Source organism: Nicotiana attenuata, unplaced genomic scaffold (assembly GCF_001879085.1).
Source record: "Nicotiana attenuata strain UT unplaced genomic scaffold, NIATTr2, whole genome shotgun sequence".
NCBI classification, from domain to species: domain Eukaryota; kingdom Viridiplantae; phylum Streptophyta; class Magnoliopsida; order Solanales; family Solanaceae; genus Nicotiana; species Nicotiana attenuata.
In genome coordinates, this window is record NW_017670669.1 from 416,681 (window position 1) to 437,213 (window position 20,533).

The following is a 20,533-nucleotide window of genomic DNA, read 5'->3' on the forward strand; positions in this document are numbered from 1 at the left end:
ATAATTTTCAGTTCACTAATCGTATCTCTTTTTTCTCTAGGTAGTACGTTTCAATTTTAAAAAATATTGTAGTCCTCATATCTTCCTAAATTTAATATCAATGAAAATATATGTCGTTATTATGACGAGAATTGATAACTATAGTATAGTTAATTAATCTAGGAAGGGAGAAGAATGCGTTATAAGTTTAATCGATTACTGACATAATTAAGCATCTACATGCCTATACGTGAATGTTATGTTAATTATTTGAAGAAAAATATTATTTGATGCTTTAAGCTCCAGTTGAAGTATGCGATACACCCACTCATTAGGGAGACTTTCAAACAGCTACTATCTTTTGTTATCATATACTATATATCCTTTGATGTATCCCTAACCATATAAAATTGCTAATGGCACAAAAGAATGATTTTCCCTTTTCGTTAGCATTATTTTATTTTACTTACTCTATGATTCTTAACGTTAAACCACTTCCTCAAAAAATACTAGTACAAATTAACTTTTTTTTTTTTTATTGAAAGCTTAAGTTTCATATTCTATACTTTCTTAACGAGCATTAATTTCATTTTAAAATTAAGAACCATGAAATGTCTGTTTACCGATCTAAACCTTTTTCCCTTCTTTATTTTTTCATGTTCGATCATTACCAATCTATTTCATAGATAAGACTAGCTAGCAGTTGAGTAAATGATTCTGTATACGGTCAAAACCGGGCTTGCCTAATTTTATATGACTGATCGAAATCGGGGTGGTAGATCAAGGCTCTGCCTCAGTTATATCGGACGATGATACAGATATGGATTGATAATCTCGTGGATCAATGGCCGATCAAGATCGAGACCGAAATTGGAAAGAGATTGAAGGAAGCCTGCGAGGTCGGATAACAGAAAGTCGAGATATCCGCGATCAGGCAAGGATCGTGGCGGAAATCACGTATCAAGTCAGGACCGGTTATTTAGCCCATCATGGGATTTACTTCCGTAATTAGAATTATACCATAAGAAGGATTCCTCTACTATATAAATAGGGCCCTAATCATCTTGCAAAGACCGGACATTGATGCATATCAAAGCAATACAATAATTTTTCTCTAGCTTATATTCTTGTTCATCAGTTAGTTTGTTTCTTAACTATTTTGGGCACCGATCAGTTCGAGGGCACTCAAGCTCGAGGGCCGAATCACGTTTCAAGACTAGTCTGCTTCATCTCATTGTTAATCTATACTGTTAATCTTTACGTTTATCAATTGGTATTAGGTGAAATTACATATTCTTAAAACCATATTATAAGTTTAATTGTTATCCGATATTTAGGGTAAACAGTTTCCTTTTTCTCTTCTATTTTCTGTAAACTACTAAAGTTTGAAGTTCGGAGCCTTGTTCACCTTTAATTTTACTTTCAGCACTTTATTTTAATATTAATAAAGTCAGTATGGCATGAAAAATCATCATATACTGTAGGGCCTAAATAGATCTATCTATAAAATTTAGCTAAATTTAGGGTGCATTAAGTAACTAAGGATTAGTTTATAATATTTACTAAAGGTGTTGGATCATAGAAGATCATGTGCAATAGGCTAATAGGGTTTTCATGCAGAAGATTTAGCAATGATTTCCCGTTTTTCGACAATCTTTGAGTCTCATGACAAAGAATATTTAATGTTATGTTGCTCTAACCAATTCATGTTAAGCAAAATACCCTAATAATGGTAGTTGGAAAACAATCCACAAGTACAATGATTCATAATTGATTGGCGACAAGAATGACAAACATGAACATGAAGGAACAAAATTTCGTGTGAGGTTTAAATATGATTGATGTCAACACACATGTAGTGCATTAAGCACCTTTTTGGTACTCTTCCTTTGCCGAACTCCCCGACCACCAAAGTTAAGATTTAAACTTTATAGGTTTTAAATTTTAGAATGTAATTTAAGTGCTAATAATTACTGGATTTTAAATATAAAATATGTACATATATTTTTGATGAATTCTTTTTAACATAAATATATGACCCAAATTTTAGATCTAGATTTATACAATCAGATTTTATAATAAAGTAGGGTTAATCTTAGTCAATATTAATATCCAAAAGATAGACCAGATATTTTTATAGTAAGATCTCACGTGTGCTATTGAGTAGCATTAAGTGACAACAATAATGATATGATAAATGATTCAAGAATATGGAAGATATCAATAAATAACAATAAATGATATTTAAATAAATAAATGGGCGGAGGTCACCCGAAGAAGGTGAATTCTCCAATAATTCTTCTGACAAGGATAGATAATGATAAGGCTTTGAATATTCATATCCTCCTTGGATCGCGGGAGAAAGAGTAGATAAAGATATGAGAAAAAAGGTGAGCTTTGTGTGTATATGATAAAGGAAGAATGTGCAGAGAATGTTAATGTATTATTTTTTATAATGAATGTCCTCTTCCCTCTAACTACATATCTTTCTATTTATAAGAGTACATGCGCCACAAAACTCTAAATAGTACAACAAGGAGGAATATTCACTGGAATATTCTCTGGAAAATCATAATCATAGAACTAGTTGTTACTGATAAAGGGAGTGCTGGTACTCGTCTTCGTCTTCTGTTGAGGTACCTTGACCTCGTCGACGATATGTTTTCTCATGACATCGACCTTTTGAAGCAAAATCATTATATCTTGTTGACGACACGTGACACCCTTTGAAGGCTTTCTTAATGTCGACTTGGTCCACATATAATTATGGTAATTTTAGCCCATACAATAAAAACATTATTTCAGCAAAAATTAATGGATTTGACCGAATCCGTTCTTAAATAAATGATGTCGCGTGCTACCTCTCCATGGTTGTGCAATTGACATACTAGTCACTTCACTTCAAAGATTTTGAATTGTAATCTTCCTTTCATGATTAATTTGATCGACCAGATGGAAGTATAATAATTAGTGGATGATTAACAATGGATTTGCAAACCTTATTCAGCATGTCTACTCAAGAAAAGTGTTGGGTTTTTAATATATTTAATATATTAAATACTTAAAAGAGGGTGAATGAGAAATGGAGGGAAATGAAATTTTTGAGTGAAATTTCAAGTTTCTCCCCTTGGCAAATGGACATTGTCCCTCATTGGAAGAGGAAGCATTTTTTTATGGGTATATAAGCAATTGCTCTTCTTCTGGCTCTTAAAGAGTTGAGAAGAAAGCAAGCCTCGCGCCATCGTCGTCGCTCGCTCGCTCGGCTTCGACTTCGAATTTGCAAACCTTATTCAGCATGTCTACTCAAGAAAAGTGTTGGGTTTTTAATATATTTAATTTATTAAATACCTAAAAGAGGGTGAATGAGAAATGGAGAGAAATGAAATTTTTGAGTGAAATTTCAAGTTTCCCCCCTTGGCAAATGGACATTGTCCCTCATTGGAAGAGGAAGAGGGTTTTTATGGGTATATAAGCAATTGCTCTTTTTCTAGCTCTTAAAGAGTTGAGAAGAAAGTAAGCCTCGCGTCGTCGCTCGCTCGGCTTTGGCTTTGGCTTCGGCTTCGGTTTCGGCTTCGGTCAAATGATTGATTGATTAATTTTTTGGATCAAATTTATTTGTTAATAGTAAAATATTAACAAAAAAGCCGAGCGAGCGACGACGCCGAAGCCGAGCCGAGCGACGACGACGGCGACGGCGCGAGGCTTGCTTTCTTCTCAACTCTTTAAGAGCTAGAAGAAGCGCAATTGCTTATATACCCATAAAAAACCTCTTTCTCTTCCAATGAGGGACTTTGTCCATTTGCCAAGGGGGGAAACTTGGATTTGGATATCGATTTGGTCAAATGATTGATTGATTAATTTTTTGGACCAAATTTATTTGTTAATAGTAAAATATTAACAGAAATGTTATTAAATATTTATTTTAATAATAGAATATTAATATGAAAATAAATATTAATATTAAATCCAAATCAGTTATCCAGATTTCAGTTTTCTATTTTTGTAACAGAAAATTAACTACCCATCAATTTTCCCTCTTTATTGTTGAGTAAATAGCCATTTATGTAATGGCATTTATGTTGTGGCCGTTTTACAGAAACATCCATTCGGAAGAGTTGCACCTCTTCATATTTCAGCCCAACTTTTGGCTATAAATACAACACTATTCTGCCTAGAATTTCACTACGAATTTCTGAATTTCTTCTCCTTCTTCTGCATACTTTTAGCATAAAACAAAGCAAAAAGTAAGCGTGATTTGCTACCGAACTTTGTGTTCGCTGAAACACCGGGGTTTGGAGTACCACTACACCGGTGTGTAATTCGTCTATCCTGTGAGGAAATAATCCATAACCTTGGGTACTAGAAGGGGATTAAATTCCTTAAGGAAACACTGTGAATTCAGTGGGCTCGAATTGTTTCTATCATTTCTGTTTATATTAATTTATATTTTCAGAATTGTTTTACAAATACAGTTTACTAACAAAAAGCAACATGCCTCACTTGTAAACCCTCTTAACGTTTTGATGATTAAGAGTCTCATGGATAATCATCATTCAATTGACTCACCATGACCAAGAAATTAAGTTAATTAAGTGGCCGGTAATATATATATTCTTTTAAGGGAAAAGGCTCTAATATACCCCTCTACTTTAATAGTACGTTCCCGCCCCCCGTTATACTATCAGGCCTACCGTTAGGAAAGTGAAAAAAGATACCCTTATTTTTAACCCCAGTCCAACAAGGCAATTAAAATGCCATCTGGAATCCAACCTGGACACATCCGATCCGTTACCCGTTAATATAACCCGTTAGATGCCTTCTTCTTCCCAATACCACCATAGGCATAAATTCTAGGGTTCATATCAGAGAATTTTTTTGCTCATCTTCTCTCCTTCTTTCCTCGATTGTGAAATGTCTCAAGGAAGCTCATCTACTCTCGTCTCTCATCAGATTAAGTGCCATTGTGGTATGATAGCAAGAAACTTAACTTCGAAAACTATTTCTAATCCTGGAAGGAATTTTTATAAATGCCCGAAGCCTAAGGTTTGTTGGTCTTATTCTAAGTTTGGTTTTTTCTATTTTCCAGTTGTATAAAGTATAAGTGTTTTAGTCTAAATGTAATTTATTGTTATTGACAAGATTATTCATGTCGATTTTTCTTGTGGGAAGATGAAGTTTTCCCAGTTAATCCTATGATTGCAAATAGAGAATTGTGGTCGACAATGGATGTTGTTATGTTGGATATAGAGAAATTGAAGAAGGAAGTAGCTTCCATGGAGTCTAAAAACCATTCTCAAGTGATTAAAGTTGCAATATTGGAAGAGAAAGATATCAAAGATGTGGATCATTATATTGATAATATTAGGCCTATTTTTGGGGTTCGTTGCTGCTTCAATGAATAACTAATTAGCTTAGGAGATGTGTTCATTGTAATGTTAGCTCTAATATTAGGTTGCATTGCTACTTAGCTGCTTTGTATTGTTAATGTTTCCAACTAATGAAATACTGGTTATTTTTGTTGTTTAAGTATAAAGTTTTCTTGTATCATACTTCCCTTTATCACAAACACAACATAACTTCAACATAATGAAATACATAACTGGGCAGTCAGCATAACTTCATTAAATATCAGCTAACACTTCATTAAAAATCAGCTAACACTTCATTCAACAACATAAACATAACAGTTACATAACTTCATTCATAGACAACATAATTCAACATCATTCTGTTGAAGGGACCCAAAAGGGATGTCACTTTATAACCCCAAAAACTCATACCACCCAAGTAATAAAATGACATCCACCTTGAAATGTTTAAGTTAAAGGACCTAAAAGTTAAGTTAAAAGTACTGTCACATGCAGTAATTACATCAATCCAAGACACCAAAAACCATTCACATGTTCAGAACTTGACTAGTTCTGTTCATTTCCATTTCCCTTCCTTGACTTCATCTTGGCTAGTCGTTGCCTCTCTAATTGGTTTCCTGTTATGGCATCTTTTCCTCTCCATGTAAGATTTTTGGGTGAGTAAGGAAGTTGTGTTGGCAAACTCATACAACTGGCATCACCAACAAAGTTAATAGTCCTTGTTCCAGTTGTTTTGCCTAGTTGCTCCCTCCTTTGGAGTCTAGTCTTTGCCTCTGACACATGCCTTGGCATTATAAGTGGGTCTGGATTGTCTGCTTCAGGATAGTCAAAATCAGCTTCTGCATTGCTGATTGATTGCTTCCTAGACAGGGATGGTGTTGGCATAAAGATGTATTGAGGTCCAGAATTGTTGGTTGCTTGACTGGCCTAACTGGCTTGTGGTGTTGTTAGTTGCAGCTCCTCTTCTAAGGACAGCCCTGCTGTCACGACCTTAGTTCACCAACCGTGAACATGTCATGACGACACCTGGTCCCCATGACCAGGTAAGCCTATTATTGCGGAAACATAATAATTGCGGAAAGATAGAGAAAATCAAATTAAATATCTAAAAGGAAATTGTACTAAATGCCGCCCGGTATGTACAACTTGATAACACAAATCCAAACAATTCCCAAAACCCGAAACTCACGGGCAACACAGGCTACAGAAATGTATAGTATGGTTCCAAAACTCCAGAATATTCTAACAACCGAAGAGAGAAAAACTAAATACTAAGGATAGAATAAGAGGGAAACTCGTCGGTCTGCGGACGCAGCGGATCTACCTCGAAGTCTCCGAAATCCTCATGCCTCACTGATAGTGCGCCTGAGTGGAGGTACCTGAATGATCTGCACATGAAAAACATGCGCAGGAAGGGCATAAGTACACCACAGCGGTACTCAGTAAGTGCCAAGCCTAACCTCGATTGAGTAGTGACGAAGAAAGGTCAGGGCCCTACTGAGGCAAAAATATAACAAGAGCAATAATTAACAATATGGAAAATCTGACAGAAATAATAAATACAGCGGTGTAATAAGGCAAGTAAAGGAAAACAATAATAACTACAAGGATAGAGTAAATCACAGAGTAAACACAACTCAATGTCAAAGATACCAACGAGGGTCTCCTAGGATGCCGTCCTGTAGCCCTTTCCACAACTGTCCAGTGGATCTCCCGGAATACCATCCCGTAGTCCAACTCACGTACCAATACCAAAGGATCTCCCGGGATACCGTCCCGTAGTCCAATCATCAATGTGCAGGGGGATCTCCCGGGATACCGTCCTGTAGTCCCAAAGTAAAAATGCAGGGGGATCTCCCGGAATCGAACCCTTAGTCCCAAAGTAAACAAACAAGGGGGGAGCTACCGGAGTCCCACATCCGTAGTCCCAATGTAAATGCGCAATCACAGCCAAAAACAACCCAAGGAATAAGGTACAAAAGACAAACACAGATAGAACTAGCCCAGCATGCTTCACGTAGTGCAGTCAAAATAATTTAAGCAAGTATGCAGTCAAATCAGCTAAACATGCTTTTTTCCTAATCTAGCATAAGTCATAACTCCAAATAGAACAAGGCAATAAGGATAAGAACTAAGTTTTCCATAGCTTAAGTAAAAACCGGGATTTCATCAATTGGCTCAAGTACGCGCTCGTCACCTCACGCACAAGGCACTCAAATATCAAGTAAAATCCTAAGGGGAAAAGTCCCCTACACAAGGTTAGACAAGCCACTTACCTCGAACCGGCTCAATATCACTAGAAACCGCCCCTTTGCCACGAGTATCCGACTCCAAATGGCCCAAATCTATTCAATTCAATTACACACCATAAATAATATTGCAAACAACTGATTCCACTATTAAATTTAAAGCTAGGGCGCAAAAATAGGTAAAATGACCAAAATGCCCCTCCAGCCAACATCTCGGAATCGAATAACTTTCATGTTTTCAGAACCCTCGTACTCTCACGAGTCTAACCATATAAAAATCTCCCAAATCGGAGGTCAAATGCCCCCTCAAAACCCTATAGCTAGGTCTAAGAAGTTTTACCCAATTTTCATTCAAAAATCCGAAATTAAAGGGTGAATTCGCGATTAGATTAATAGGTTTTAGTCATAGGAGAGTAGAGAATCGTTACCCAGTGATTGCCTTTGAAAAACCCTTGAAATTGCTCCCAAATTCGAGCTCCAAACCTTAAGTTTTGATAAAAATGGCAAAACCTCGTTTTTGAAATGTTAATTACTGCCCAGGTCAGTTGTTCATCACGAACGCGGAGAATGGCACGCGTTAGCGGAGAAGGGAAAATTTAAGTGACCAAAAATGCCCTTCGCGATCGCAAAGGTAAGGCTGTGATCGCGAAGGCTTGGGATTTAAAGCTACGCGATCGCGACAAGGCTCACGCGAACGCGTATAAGGAATCAGATGAGGTCTAGAAGTTGACCTATGCGAACGCGTTGACTGGGACGCGAACACGGAAGAGGGAATTGCTGAACTTCGCGAACACGGGGTATGGGACGCGATCGCGGTGAAGGGAAAGCTACAGCTACGCGAACGCGGTTGCTTCTTCGCGATCGCGAAGAAGGACTTCAGACCTGCAATTTTCTGCAACATTTCCAAACTTCAAATTGCTTCGTTGAGCATCCGAAACACACTCGAGGCCCCCGTGACCTCAACCAAACCTACTGACATATCCCATAACATCATTCAAACTTGTACCAATCCTTAAACCACCTAAAACAACGCCGGAAACACGAATTAAGCAAAGATTCAAGCCTAACAACTTCAAATTCCAACCAAACACACTTTCGATCAAAAACCTAACAAAACCGCGCCCGAGTGACCCAAAATTTTGCACACACATCCCAAATGACATGATAGAGCTACAGCAACTTCCGGAATTCAAATCCGACCCTCGGATCAAAAACTCACTATCGGACCAGAAACTTCAAAAATTCAAACTTCGGCATTTCAAGCCTAAATGAGCTACGAACCTCCAAATACATTCCGAACACGCTCCCAACCTTGAAATCACCTAACGGAGCTAACGGAACCATCGGATTTCCATTCCGAGGTCGTCTTCACACTGTTCTGAATACGGACCATTTTCCAACTCTTAAGCTCCCATTTAGGGACTAAGTGTCCCAAAACACTCTGGATCCTAACTCCGAACGTCCCGGCAAACCAAAATAGCAGAAATGAACTTAGGGGAAGCAGTAAATGGGGGATCGGGGCGTAAATTCCAAAAACAACCGGCCGGGTCGTTACATCCTCCTACACTTAAACATTCGTTCGTCCTCGAACGAGCATAGAGAACATACCTGAGGTAGTAAAAAGATGAGGGTACTGGCTGCGCATATCCTGCTCGGTCTCCCAAGTCGCCTCCTCGGCCGGCTGACCCTGCCACTGAAACTTCACTGAAGCTATGTTCTTTGACCTCAACTTTCTGATCTGTCTGTCCAAAATAGCCACTGGCTCCTCAACATAGGATAGATCCTTGTCCAACTGGACTGAACTGAAATCCAACACGTGCGATGGATCACCGTGATACCTCCGGAGCATCGAAACATGAAACACCGGATGAACTCCGGCTAGGCTGGGAGGTAAGGCAAGCTCATAAGCAACCTCTCCAACTCGCCTCAAGATCTCAAAAGGGCCAATAAACCTCGGACTCAGCTCTCCTTTCTTTCCAAACCTCATGACGCCTTTCATAGGCGAGACCCGAAGCAGAACCTGCTCACCAACCATATATGAAACATCACGAACCTTCTTGTCCGCATAACTCTTCTGTCTGGACTGGGCTGCACGGAGTCTATCCTGAATCACCTTAACCTTCTCCATTGCATCCTGGACCATCTCTGTGCCCAATAGCCTGGCCTCACCCGGCTCAAACCAACCCACCGGAGATCTACACCTCCTACCATATAAAGCCTCACGGCGCCATCTGAATGCTGGACTGATAACTGTTGTTATAAGCAAACTCCGCCAGTGGCAGGAAATGATCCCATGACCCTCCAAACTCAATCACGCACGCACGGAGCATATCCTCCAGAATCTGAATAGTGCGCTCGGACTGTCCGTCCGTCTGGGGGTGAAATGTCGTGCTTAACTCCACCCGAGTGCCAACTCCTGCTGTACGGCTCTCCAGAACAGCGATGTGAACTGAGTACCTCTATCTGAGATGATAGAAACTGAAATACCATGCAAACGGACGATCTCCCTGATATAAATCTCCGCCAACCGCTCCGATGAATAAGTGGTACACACAGGAATGAAATGAGCGGACTTGGTCAGCCGATCCACAATGACCCAAATAGAATCAAACTTCTTTACAGTCCGTGGGAGTCCAGATACGAAGTCCATGGTAATACACTCCCACTTCCACTCCGGGATCTCTATCTACTGAAGCAACCCACTCGGACGCTGGTGCTCATACTTCACCTGCTGGCAGTTGAGGCATCTAGACACGTAGTCAACTATATCCTTCTTCATCCGCCTCCACCAGTAGTGCTGCCTCAAGTCCTGATACATCTTCGCGGCACCCGGATGGATGGAATACCGCGAGCTATGGGCCTATGCTAGAATTAACTCTCGAAGACCATCAACATTGGGCACACAAATCCGGCCCTGCATCCTCAATACCCTATCATCCCCGATGGTCACATCTCTGGCATCACCACGCTGAACTCTGTCCTGAAGAACAAGCAAATGAGGGTCATCATACTGCCGCTCCCTGATATGATCAAATAGGGAAGACCGAGAAACCACACAGGCTAGAACCCGACTGGGCTCCGAAAGGTCCAATCTCACGAACTGGCTGGCTAAGGCCTGAACGTCCATCGCCATAGGTCTCTCTGAGGCTGGTAAATATGCCAAACTCCCCAAACTCTCCGCCCGGCGACTCAAGGCGTCGGCTACCACATTGGCCTTGCCCGGGGTGATAAAGAATAGTAATATCATAATCCTTTAACAACTCTAACCATCTCCTCTGACGCATATTCAGGTCCTTCTGCTTAAGCAAGTGCTGCAAACTCCGATGGTCAGTATAGATATCACAAGGCACCCCGTACAAATAATGACGCCGGATCTTCAAGGCATGAAGAATAGCAGCTAACTCAAGGTCGTGGACAGGGTAGTTCTTTTCATGTACCTTCAACTGCCTGGACGCGTAGGCAATCACCCTACCGTCCTGCATCAACACCGCTCCAAGTCCAACCCGTGAGGCATCACAATAAACTGTATAAGACCCCGAACCGGTAGGCAGCATCAAGATTGGGGCTAAAGTCAAAGCTGTCGTGAGCTTTTGGAAGCTCGCTTCACACTCCTCTGTCCACTGAAATGGGGCACCCTTTTGGGTCAATCTAGTCATAGGGGCAGCAATCGATGAAAACCCCTCCACAAAGCGACGGTAATAACCCGCCAAGCCAAGGAAACTGCGAATCTCTGTAGCTGAGGAGGGCCTGGACCAACTCTGCACGGCCTCCACCTTCCCCGGATCCACCCGAATGCCCTCACTCGATACCACGTGGCCTAGGAATGCCACGGAACTCAACCAAAACTCACATTTTGAGAGCTTTGCATATAATTTCTTCTCTCTCAGGGTCTGAAGCACTGTCCTCAGGTGCTGCTCATGATCTTCCCGACTCCGGGAATACACCAGAATGTCATCAATAAAAACAATAACGAATGAGTCAAGATATGGCCTAAATACACTATGCATCAAATGTATAAAAGCTGCTGGGGGATTGGTCAGCCCAAATGACATAACAAGGAACTCGTAATGACCATACCGAGTCCTGAAGGCAGTCTTCGGGATATCTGGCTCCCGAATCTTCAGCTGATGGTAACCTGAGCGCAAATCAATCTTGGAAAACACTTGTGCGCCCTGAAGCTGGTCAAACGGATCATCAATACGAGGTAAGGGATAACGGTTCTTCACTGTAACTTTGTTCAACTGGCGATAATCAATGCACATACGCATAGAACCATCCTTCTTCTTCACAAATAAGACAGGAGCACCCCACGGTGAAACACTGGGTCGAATAAAACCCTTACCCAGCAATTCCTGCAATTTATCCTTCAACTCAGAGGAGCCATGTGATACAGAGGAATGGAAATGGGCAGAGTGCACGGCAACAGATCAATGCCAAAATCAATGTCCCTATTGGGCGGCATGCCCGGAAGGTCAACTGGAAACACGTCGGGGAAATCCCGTACCACTGAGACTGAATCAACAGAAGGGGTATCAACACTGACATCTCTCACATAAGCTAAATACGCGGCACACTCCTTCTCAACCATACGCTGAGCTTTAAGGAAAGAGATAACTCTACTGGGAGTGTGATCTAAGGTACCACTCCACTCAATACGTGGGATGCCTGGCATAGCCAGCATCACGGTCTTGGCGTGACAATCAAGAATAGCATGATGGGGCGACAACCAGTCCATGCCCAGAATAATATCAAAGTCAACCATACCGAGTACTAATAGATCCGCCCTGGTCTCAAAACCACGAATAGTAACCAAACATGACCGGTAAACGCGGTCCACAACAAGAGAATCTCCCACGGGAGTAGAAACATAAACGGGGGCACTCAAAGAATCCCGAGGCACACCCAAATGCGAAGCAAAATAAGAAGACACATAAGAATAAGTAGAGCCTGGATCGAATAGAACCGATGCCTCTCTGTGACAGACCAGTATAATACCTGTGATGACGGAATCGGAGGCAACCGCCTTAGTGCGAGCAAGAATACAATAATATCTGGCCCGACCCCTCTCTGTGAAGATGCACCCCTACCAAGTCTGGGGCAGTCCCTAACCATATGACGTGTATCACCACACTCGAAACAAGCTCTGGGAGGACAAGGTGGCTGTGACTGGCTGGGGCTAGGCCTGCTGGACTGACCTCTGGAAGTACCCCGCGCAGGAGGCGCACTAGAAACTGGAGGCGCATAATAAGGCTCCTGAGGTGCAGGCGGAGCTGGAGTACTGCCGGCTGCTGGCAAAGCTGAATGTACAGGGCGACTAGAATAACCTCTACCATAACGACCTGCTGATGGGGTGCGGGCACCAGAGTAGTGACCCGACTCTCGAGACCTTTTGGCCTCCCTCTCCCCTCGCTCCCTGGCGAGCATACCCTCAATCCTCCTAGAAATGCTCACTACCTGCTGGTAAGGAATATCCATCTCCAGCTCTCGAGCCATGCTAGACCTGATAGGCGGAATAAGGCCCTCGATGAACCTGCGGACTCTCTCCCGAACTGTGGCAACCAAAGCCGGTGCATGTCTAGCCAACCTAGTATAACGGATGGCATACTCTGAAACTGTTATAGCACCCTGGCGCAAGTGCTCAAACTCCGCGCACCATGAATCCCTGAGGCTTTGGGGAACAAACTCCCTCATAAACATGTCTGAGAACTGGGTCCAAGTCAGCGAAGCAGCCTCGACTGGACTGTCTAACTCATAGGTACGCCACCAATCATAGGCGGCTCCCCGAAGCTGAAATGCCGTGAAAGAAACCCCACTGGACTCCACTATACCCATGGTGCGAAGGATACGATGGAACTCCTCCAAAAATCCCAAGGCGTCATCTGATGCTAGACCACTGAACACTGGAGGATCATACTTCTTGAACCTCTCTAGTCTACGCTGCTCGTCCTCTGAAGCAGCTGACCCCTCCCCGCGCTGTACTGGTGCTGCAGGCGGTGCAGGAATAATCTCCGGAGCCTGCTCAACCTGCACTCGCTGCTCGAGAGTGCGGACGGCGGGAATCTGTGCTCTTCCCCCGGCCTGGGATGTGGCTGCAGTAAGGGGAAGTAATCCGGCCTGAGCCAAGGTGGTGTACATGCTTATGAACTGAGCCAGAGTCTCCTGGAGCGCTGGAGTAGTAGTAGCTGTGGTAGACATACCAGGTGCCTGGGCTCCGGCCAAATCTGCTGGTGGTACCTCGGCGGCAGCTTGCGCAGGTGCTGTGGCTGCACCACGCGCACGTCCTCGACCTCTACCCCGGCCCCGGCCTCTAAAGGCGGCAGCGGGGGGCGCGGGTGCCTGGTCCTCTCGTGTAGCACGTGTCCTCACCATCTGTGAGAGAATAGAAGACAGAAGTTTAGAATTGATGTCAAAATATCGCACGACAAGGAATTCAAAAGAAATGAAGATTTTTCCTAAACAGTTACATAGCCTCTCGTAGATAAAAACAGACGTCTCCGTACCGATCAGCGAGACTCTAATAAACTGGCCTGTGTTCCGTGACTCTTATGAACCTAGAGCTCTGATACCAACTTGTCACGACCCTAGTTCACCAACCGTGAACATGTCATGGCGGCACCTGGTCCCCATGACCAGGTAAGCCTATTATTGCGGAAACATAATAATTGCGGAAAAATAGAGAAAATCAAATTAAATATCTAAAAGGAAACTATACTAAATGTCGCCTGGCATGTACAACTCGATAACACAAATCCAAACTATTCCCAAAACCCGGAAGCTCACGGGCAACACAGGATACAGAAATGTATAGTATGGTTCCAAGACTCCAGAATATTCTAACAACCGAAGAGAGAAAAACTAAATACTAAGGATAGAATAAGAGGGAGACTCGTCGGTCTGCGGATGCAGCAGATCTACCTCGAAGTCTCCGAAATCCTCCTGCCTCACTGATAGTGCGCCTGAGTGGAGGTACCTGGATGATCTGCACATGAAAAATATGCGCAGGAAGGGCATGAGTACACCACAGCGGTACTCAGTAAGTGCCAAGCCTAACCTCGGTTAAGTAGTGACGAGGAAAGGTCAGGGCCCTACTGAGGCAAAAATATAACAATAGCAATAATTAACAGTATGGAAACTCTGACAGAAATAATAAATACAGCGGTGTAATAAGGCAAGTCAAGGAAAACAATAATAACTACAAGGATAGAGTAAATCACAGAGTAAACACAACTCAATGTCAAAGATACCAACGAGGGTCTCCCAGGATGCCGTCCTGTAGCCCTTTCCTCAACTGTCTAGTGGATCTCCCGGGATACCGTCCCATAGTCCAACTCACATACCAATATCAAAGGATCTCCCGGGATACCGTCCGGTAGTCCAATCATCAATGTGCAGGGGGATCTCCGGGGATACCGTCTCGTAGTCCCAAAGTAAAAATGCAGGGGGATCTCCCGGGAATCGAACCCGTAGTCCCAAATTAAACAAACAAGGGGGGAGCTACCGGAATCCCACATCCGTAGTCCCAATGTAAATGCGCAATCACAGCCAAAAACAACCCAAGGAATAAGGTACGAAAGACAAACACAGATAGAACTAGCCTAGCATGCTTCACGTAGTGCAGTTAAAATAATTTAAGCAAGTAGGCGGTCAAATCAGGTAAACATGCCTTTTTCCTAATCTAGCATAAGTCATAACTCCAAACAGAACAAGGCAATAAGGATAAGAACTAAGTTTTCCATAGCTTAAGTAAAAACCGGGATTTCATCAATTGGCTCAAGTACGCGCTCGTCACCTCACGCACAAGGCACTCAAATATCAAGTAAGATCCTAAGGGGAAAAGTCCCCCACACAAGGTTAGACAAGCCACTTACCTCGAACCGGCTCAATATCAGTAGAAACCGCGCCTTTGCCACGAGTATCCGACTCCAAATGGCCCAAATCTATTTAATTCAATTACACACCGTAAATAATATTGCAAACAATTGATTCCACTATTAATTTTAAAGCTAGGGCGCAAAAATAGGTAAAATTACCAAAATGCCCCTCCAACCAACATCTCGGAATCAAATAATTTTTATGTTTTTAGAACCCTCGTACTCTCACGAGTCTAACCATATAAAAATCTCCCAAATCGGAGGTCAAATGCCCCCTCAAACCCCATAGCTAGGTCTAAGAAGTTTTACCCAATTTTCATTCAAAAATCCGAAATTAAAGGGTGAATTCGCGATTAGATTAATGGGTTTTAGTCGTAGGAGAGTAGAGAATTGTTACCCAGTGATTGCCTTTGAAAAACCCTTGAAATTGCTCCCAAATCCGAGCTCCAAACCTTGAGTTTTGATAAAAATGGCAAAACCTCGTTTTTGAAATGTTAAGTACTGCCCAGGTCAGTTGTTCATCGCGAACGCGGAGAATGGCGCGCGTTCGCGGAGAAGGGAAAAGTTAAGTGACCAAAAATGCTCTCCGCGGTCGCGAAGGTAAGGCTGCAAACGCGAAGGCATGGGATTTAAAGCTACGGGATCGCGACAAGGCTCACGCGAACGCGTATAAGGAATCAGATGAGGTCCAGAAGTTGACCTATGCGAACGCGTTGACTGGGATGCGAACACGGAAGAGGGAATTGCTGAACTTCGCGAACGCGGGGTCTGGGACGCGATCACGGTGAAGGGAAATTTACAGCTACGCGAACGCGGTTGCTTCTTCGCGGTTGCTTCTTCGCGATCGCGAAGAAGGACTTCAGACCTGCAATTTTCTGCAACATTTCCAAACTTCAAATTGCTCCGTTGAGCATCCGAAACACACCCGAGGCCCCCGGGACCACAACCAAACCTACGGACATATCCCATAACATCATTCAAACTTGTACCAATCCTTAAACCACCTAAAACAACGCCGGAAACACGAATTAAGCAAAGATTCAAGCCTAAGAACTTCAAATTCCAACCAAACACACTTTCGATCAAAAACCTAACCAAACCTCGCCCGAATGACCTGAAATTTTACACACACATCCCAAATGACATGACGGAGCTACAGCAACTTCCGGAATTCAAATCCGACCCTCGGATCAAAAACTCACTATCGGACCGGAAACTTTAAAAATTCGAACTTCGGCATTTCAAGCCTAAATGAGCTACGAACCTCCAAAATACATTCCGAACACGCTCCAACCCCGAAATCACCTAACGGAGCTAACGGAACCATCGAATTTCCATTCCTAGGTCGTCTTCACACTGTTCCGAATACAGACCATTTTCCAACTCTTAAGCTCCCATTTAGGGACTAAGTGTCCCAAAACACTTCGGATCCTAACACCGAACGTCCCGGCAAACCAAAATAGCAGAAATGAACTTAGGGGAAGCAGTAAATGGGGGATCGGGGCGTAAATTCCAAAAATGACCTGCCGGGTCGTTACACAGCAGTTGGAGATGTAGCCATATTGTCCTCATGATCATCATCAACAGTTTTCCTCAACCTCTTTTATGTTTTCTTACCAACCTGTGGTTGCTTCCCTTGCTTTGCTGTCAAGGGTATAAAGTAACAAAATTGGGACAATTGTTAATTCAGCTAAGAAGTAATATAGTAAGGTTATGTCAGGTTACCTTTTGACATCCCCTAGCATTATGCCCAGGCTTTCCACATGTGGAACAAGTCGTCACCCTGCCTTTTCTGGATTGAGACCACTCCCTTTGCCTATTTATTGTCTCATTCTTTTCTATAGTCCTCTTCACTTTAGGCATACCAGCCATATTCACTAGCATTGGCGGATCCATTGCATGAGTTGGCTCTATATTCCAGAACTTCTCTCCTCTAATTGGTTCTAACTTACGTGCATACGTGGAGAGATAAGCATCCTTGGTGAACCACCAATGAATCTCAGACACATGATTAATTTTTTTGTACAGTAATGCTCTAATTGCATGAGGACATGGGATCCCAGTGAGGTCCCATGTTCTGCAAGTACATTTTTTCAGGTTGATGTTCACTCTATGCTTTTCAGTAGTTCCTTCATTCACCTCATATCCATCTTTTCCATTAGAATCAACAGTACATTTTGGTGCACTATTCAAGAATAGGTAATATAACTGCATGGTATGAGGACTTACATTTTCAGTCCAAGTCAGCACTTCACTTTGCTCTCTCAACAGATTCATCACCTTGACTCTTATGTCTTCAAGCATTCTGATTATTGTCTTATGCCTAGCTTCTAGTATCCATGAGTTGAAGGATTCTGTTAGGTTATTGTCCACTTGTTGGTTCTTGCATACTGTGTCAAAGTATGTTCTACACCATGATTGTGGAGGATACCTTAACAGGTCTTCAGCAGCTTTTTCATCAACTTCTCCCAAGTTTTTCAATTGATCCTTGAAGTCTTCTTCATAGCTACTCCATGCACACCACTACAAGTACTTTTTCTTCAGATCCCCATGACCCCATCTTCTACACCAGTTAGCCTCTATGTGCCTCACACAGTATCTGTGGTGTGCATCAGGAAGTACTGCCTGAACTGCCTCAATCAAGCCCTACATATGTAAGATGCAGAAAATTAAACATCTAAAAATAAAAAGGAAACAGTCAATAATTGAAAAGAATAACATTGAAGTACCTTCTGCATGTCTGACATGAATGTGTATCCTTCCCCTAGCTTGAGGTCTAATGAATTGTTCAACAATGTCAAGAACCAGGTCCAGGTGACCTTTGTTTCTTTATCCACAACAGCCCAAGCAATAGGATAAAAATGATTCATTGAATCAAGAGCAACAACAACTAAAAGCTGACCTTTGGCCTTTCCTTTCAAGAAGGTTCCATCCAAGCCAATAAAGGGTCTCAACCCACTCTTAAACCCCATTTTAAGAGCATGAAAACAGATATACATCCTAGAAAATCTTCCTTTTCCTTCAGCAAGTGCATCCTTGGATAAGGTAACTATTACATCATCCCTGGATTACTCAGCCTCAATTCATTAGCATATGCCTCTATCTTATTATACTCATCAGTAAAACTACCAGCAAGGGATTCAAGTATCATTCTCTTGGCCCTCTTACACTTTGCATGGCTAACATTGATGTTGAAAGTGTTTTTTTAGGTCAATTTCATCTCCTAACTTTGATCATAGGATTCTCTTGCAGCTTGTTCTTAAAATATTCTGCTATAGTATTTTTGTCTATCCTACGGTTGTCATATGCAGGGTTACACTTGTGTTCTGACTTAAGAGTTTTGATCTTAACCCCACCACCATTCTTATCCTCAGAAATTAGACATACAAAGGCGCAGCCAACCTCACACCTGTACCTCAGTCTAATGCTATCACTCTTGAGTTGTTTTAGACCATAACAGTTGGCTAAACAATACAAATTTATCACCTTTCTAGCCTCGGGTATATCTTTGAATGTCATTCCTTTGTATAGCTCTTTGTATTCAGTCAACTTTTCAGAAATCTCCCTCTTTTTTTGTAGTGCAATTACTTCTAAATCATCAGAGTCATAATCTGAAAAAACAGTCTCATCTTCACTCTCATTTGAACTACAATCAGTTGCAACCTCACAATCTACTGTTTGTGATTCATTATGGTCGACAATATTAGGAACAGGAACCCCCACTTACTACTATACCTCTACAGCAAATACATTAATTATATTGAAATGTTCAGACACCATATTTTGCAAAGTCCTAATACCATCATCCCCTACTATTTCATAAAATCTACCAGAAGGACCACAAATTATCAATTGTTGGACACCAACATACCCTATAGTAGATGAGGTATATTCATTTACTAAATCTATGAAAAACAGAAGGTCAGAATCATACTGTTTCCAAGTGTGCACCAACTTTCTTGTATATAATACTTTTGAAATTATTTTCCAGTCACCTCCATAATTGAATAACAAGTCCACATTCACCATCTTAAACTACAAAATAAATAAGAGAAAAGGGTTAACAAAAAATGAATATTAGTACAAACTTATCAAAGTATATAATAGTACAAACTTTACTGTCAAACATTGAATATAATAAAGGGCAGGCACATGAGTCTCGATATTATTAAACAAATCTACGGGTGGACCACAAATTCTAAATAAACAACAACAATTTACAACATCCAATAAAGGAACAACAGAAAAAATGTCCCACTTGGGGACCATATACAATCATCTATGCCCAGAAACAAAAACCCTTTTCCCCCAAAAAGAGATAAAATGCAGTCCCACATGTAAACCCTACACTAAACAAACTGCCATACAAAATCAACATAATAGAGACTTACTACATCCGAGAAAATACACATGCAAACACTAAACTATAAAGTATAACAAAAACCCTAAATCACCTTCAGTAACAAGAAGATTAACATCGAAAGAAACAAAGGAAATAGGAGAAATAAGAGAAATAACAGCAACCAAGTTTAATAGAATACAAAAAAAAAAACTATACATTTGAAGGATTTTACAGAAAATCTCGGAGCTAATTGATGCATATAGGAGGAAGCAGAAATCGCCTCACAGTCGTTCTCTCACCTTCTAAGAAAAAGTGACCCTTTTCTTTGTTAAAAACGGGACCCTTTTCTTTTTAAAAGACGGGTATATAAGATTTTAATTGGGAAGAAGAAGGCATCTAACGTGTTATATTAACGGGTAACGGGTCGGATCTGTCCAGGTGGATTCCAGATGGCATTTTAATTGCCTTGTTGGACTGGGGTTAAAAATAAGGGTATTTTTGGGGGGTTTCGACACAGTTACCCACAAAAACAAAACTATTTACCCTTGTCTACCCATTTGTTTTTCTACCCATAAACTAATTACATTTCCTACCCATAGCAGTTTTTGTGGGGAATTTTCTTTATTCTCCAATTCTTTTTTATTTCTATGCTTCTTTTCTTTTTTCCTTTTTTCTTTTCTTTTATCCTTTTCTTTTTATCTCATTTTCTTCCTATTTTTTTCT

The 20,533-nt window shown here is 41.6% G+C and overlaps 1 protein-coding gene across 1 annotated transcript; it reads right to left on the reverse strand.

Moving 5' to 3' along the window:
• Positions 1-5,894: 5,894 nt before the first annotated feature.
• LOC109242090 lies at positions 5,895-18,440 on the reverse strand. The gene is made up of 5 exons (XM_019408917.1): positions 18,198-18,440; positions 18,038-18,114; positions 17,194-17,974; positions 17,090-17,112; positions 5,895-6,210 (listed from the first exon to the last, which is right to left on the reverse strand). Exons 1-5 carry the CDS (start codon positions 18,438-18,440, stop codon positions 5,895-5,897), a joined length of 1,440 nt encoding a protein of 479 aa, XP_019264462.1.
• Positions 18,441-20,533: the final 2,093 nt, after the last annotated feature.

Bases quoted from the DNA above. Each gene is read 5' to 3' on its own strand.
- LOC109242090 (XM_019408917.1), bottom strand. From the start codon at position 18,440: ATGGGGTTTAAGAGTGGGTTGAGACCCTTTATTGGCTTGGATGGAACC. The intron at 18,115-18,197 runs GTACTTCAATGT...TTACATATGTAG, and splicing joins TCATGTCAGACATGCAGAAG to GGCTTGATTGAGGCAGTTCA. The intron at 17,975-18,037 runs GTGTAGAAGATG...TGCATGGAGTAG, and splicing joins AGGCACATAGAGGCTAACTG to CTATGAAGAAGACTTCAAGG.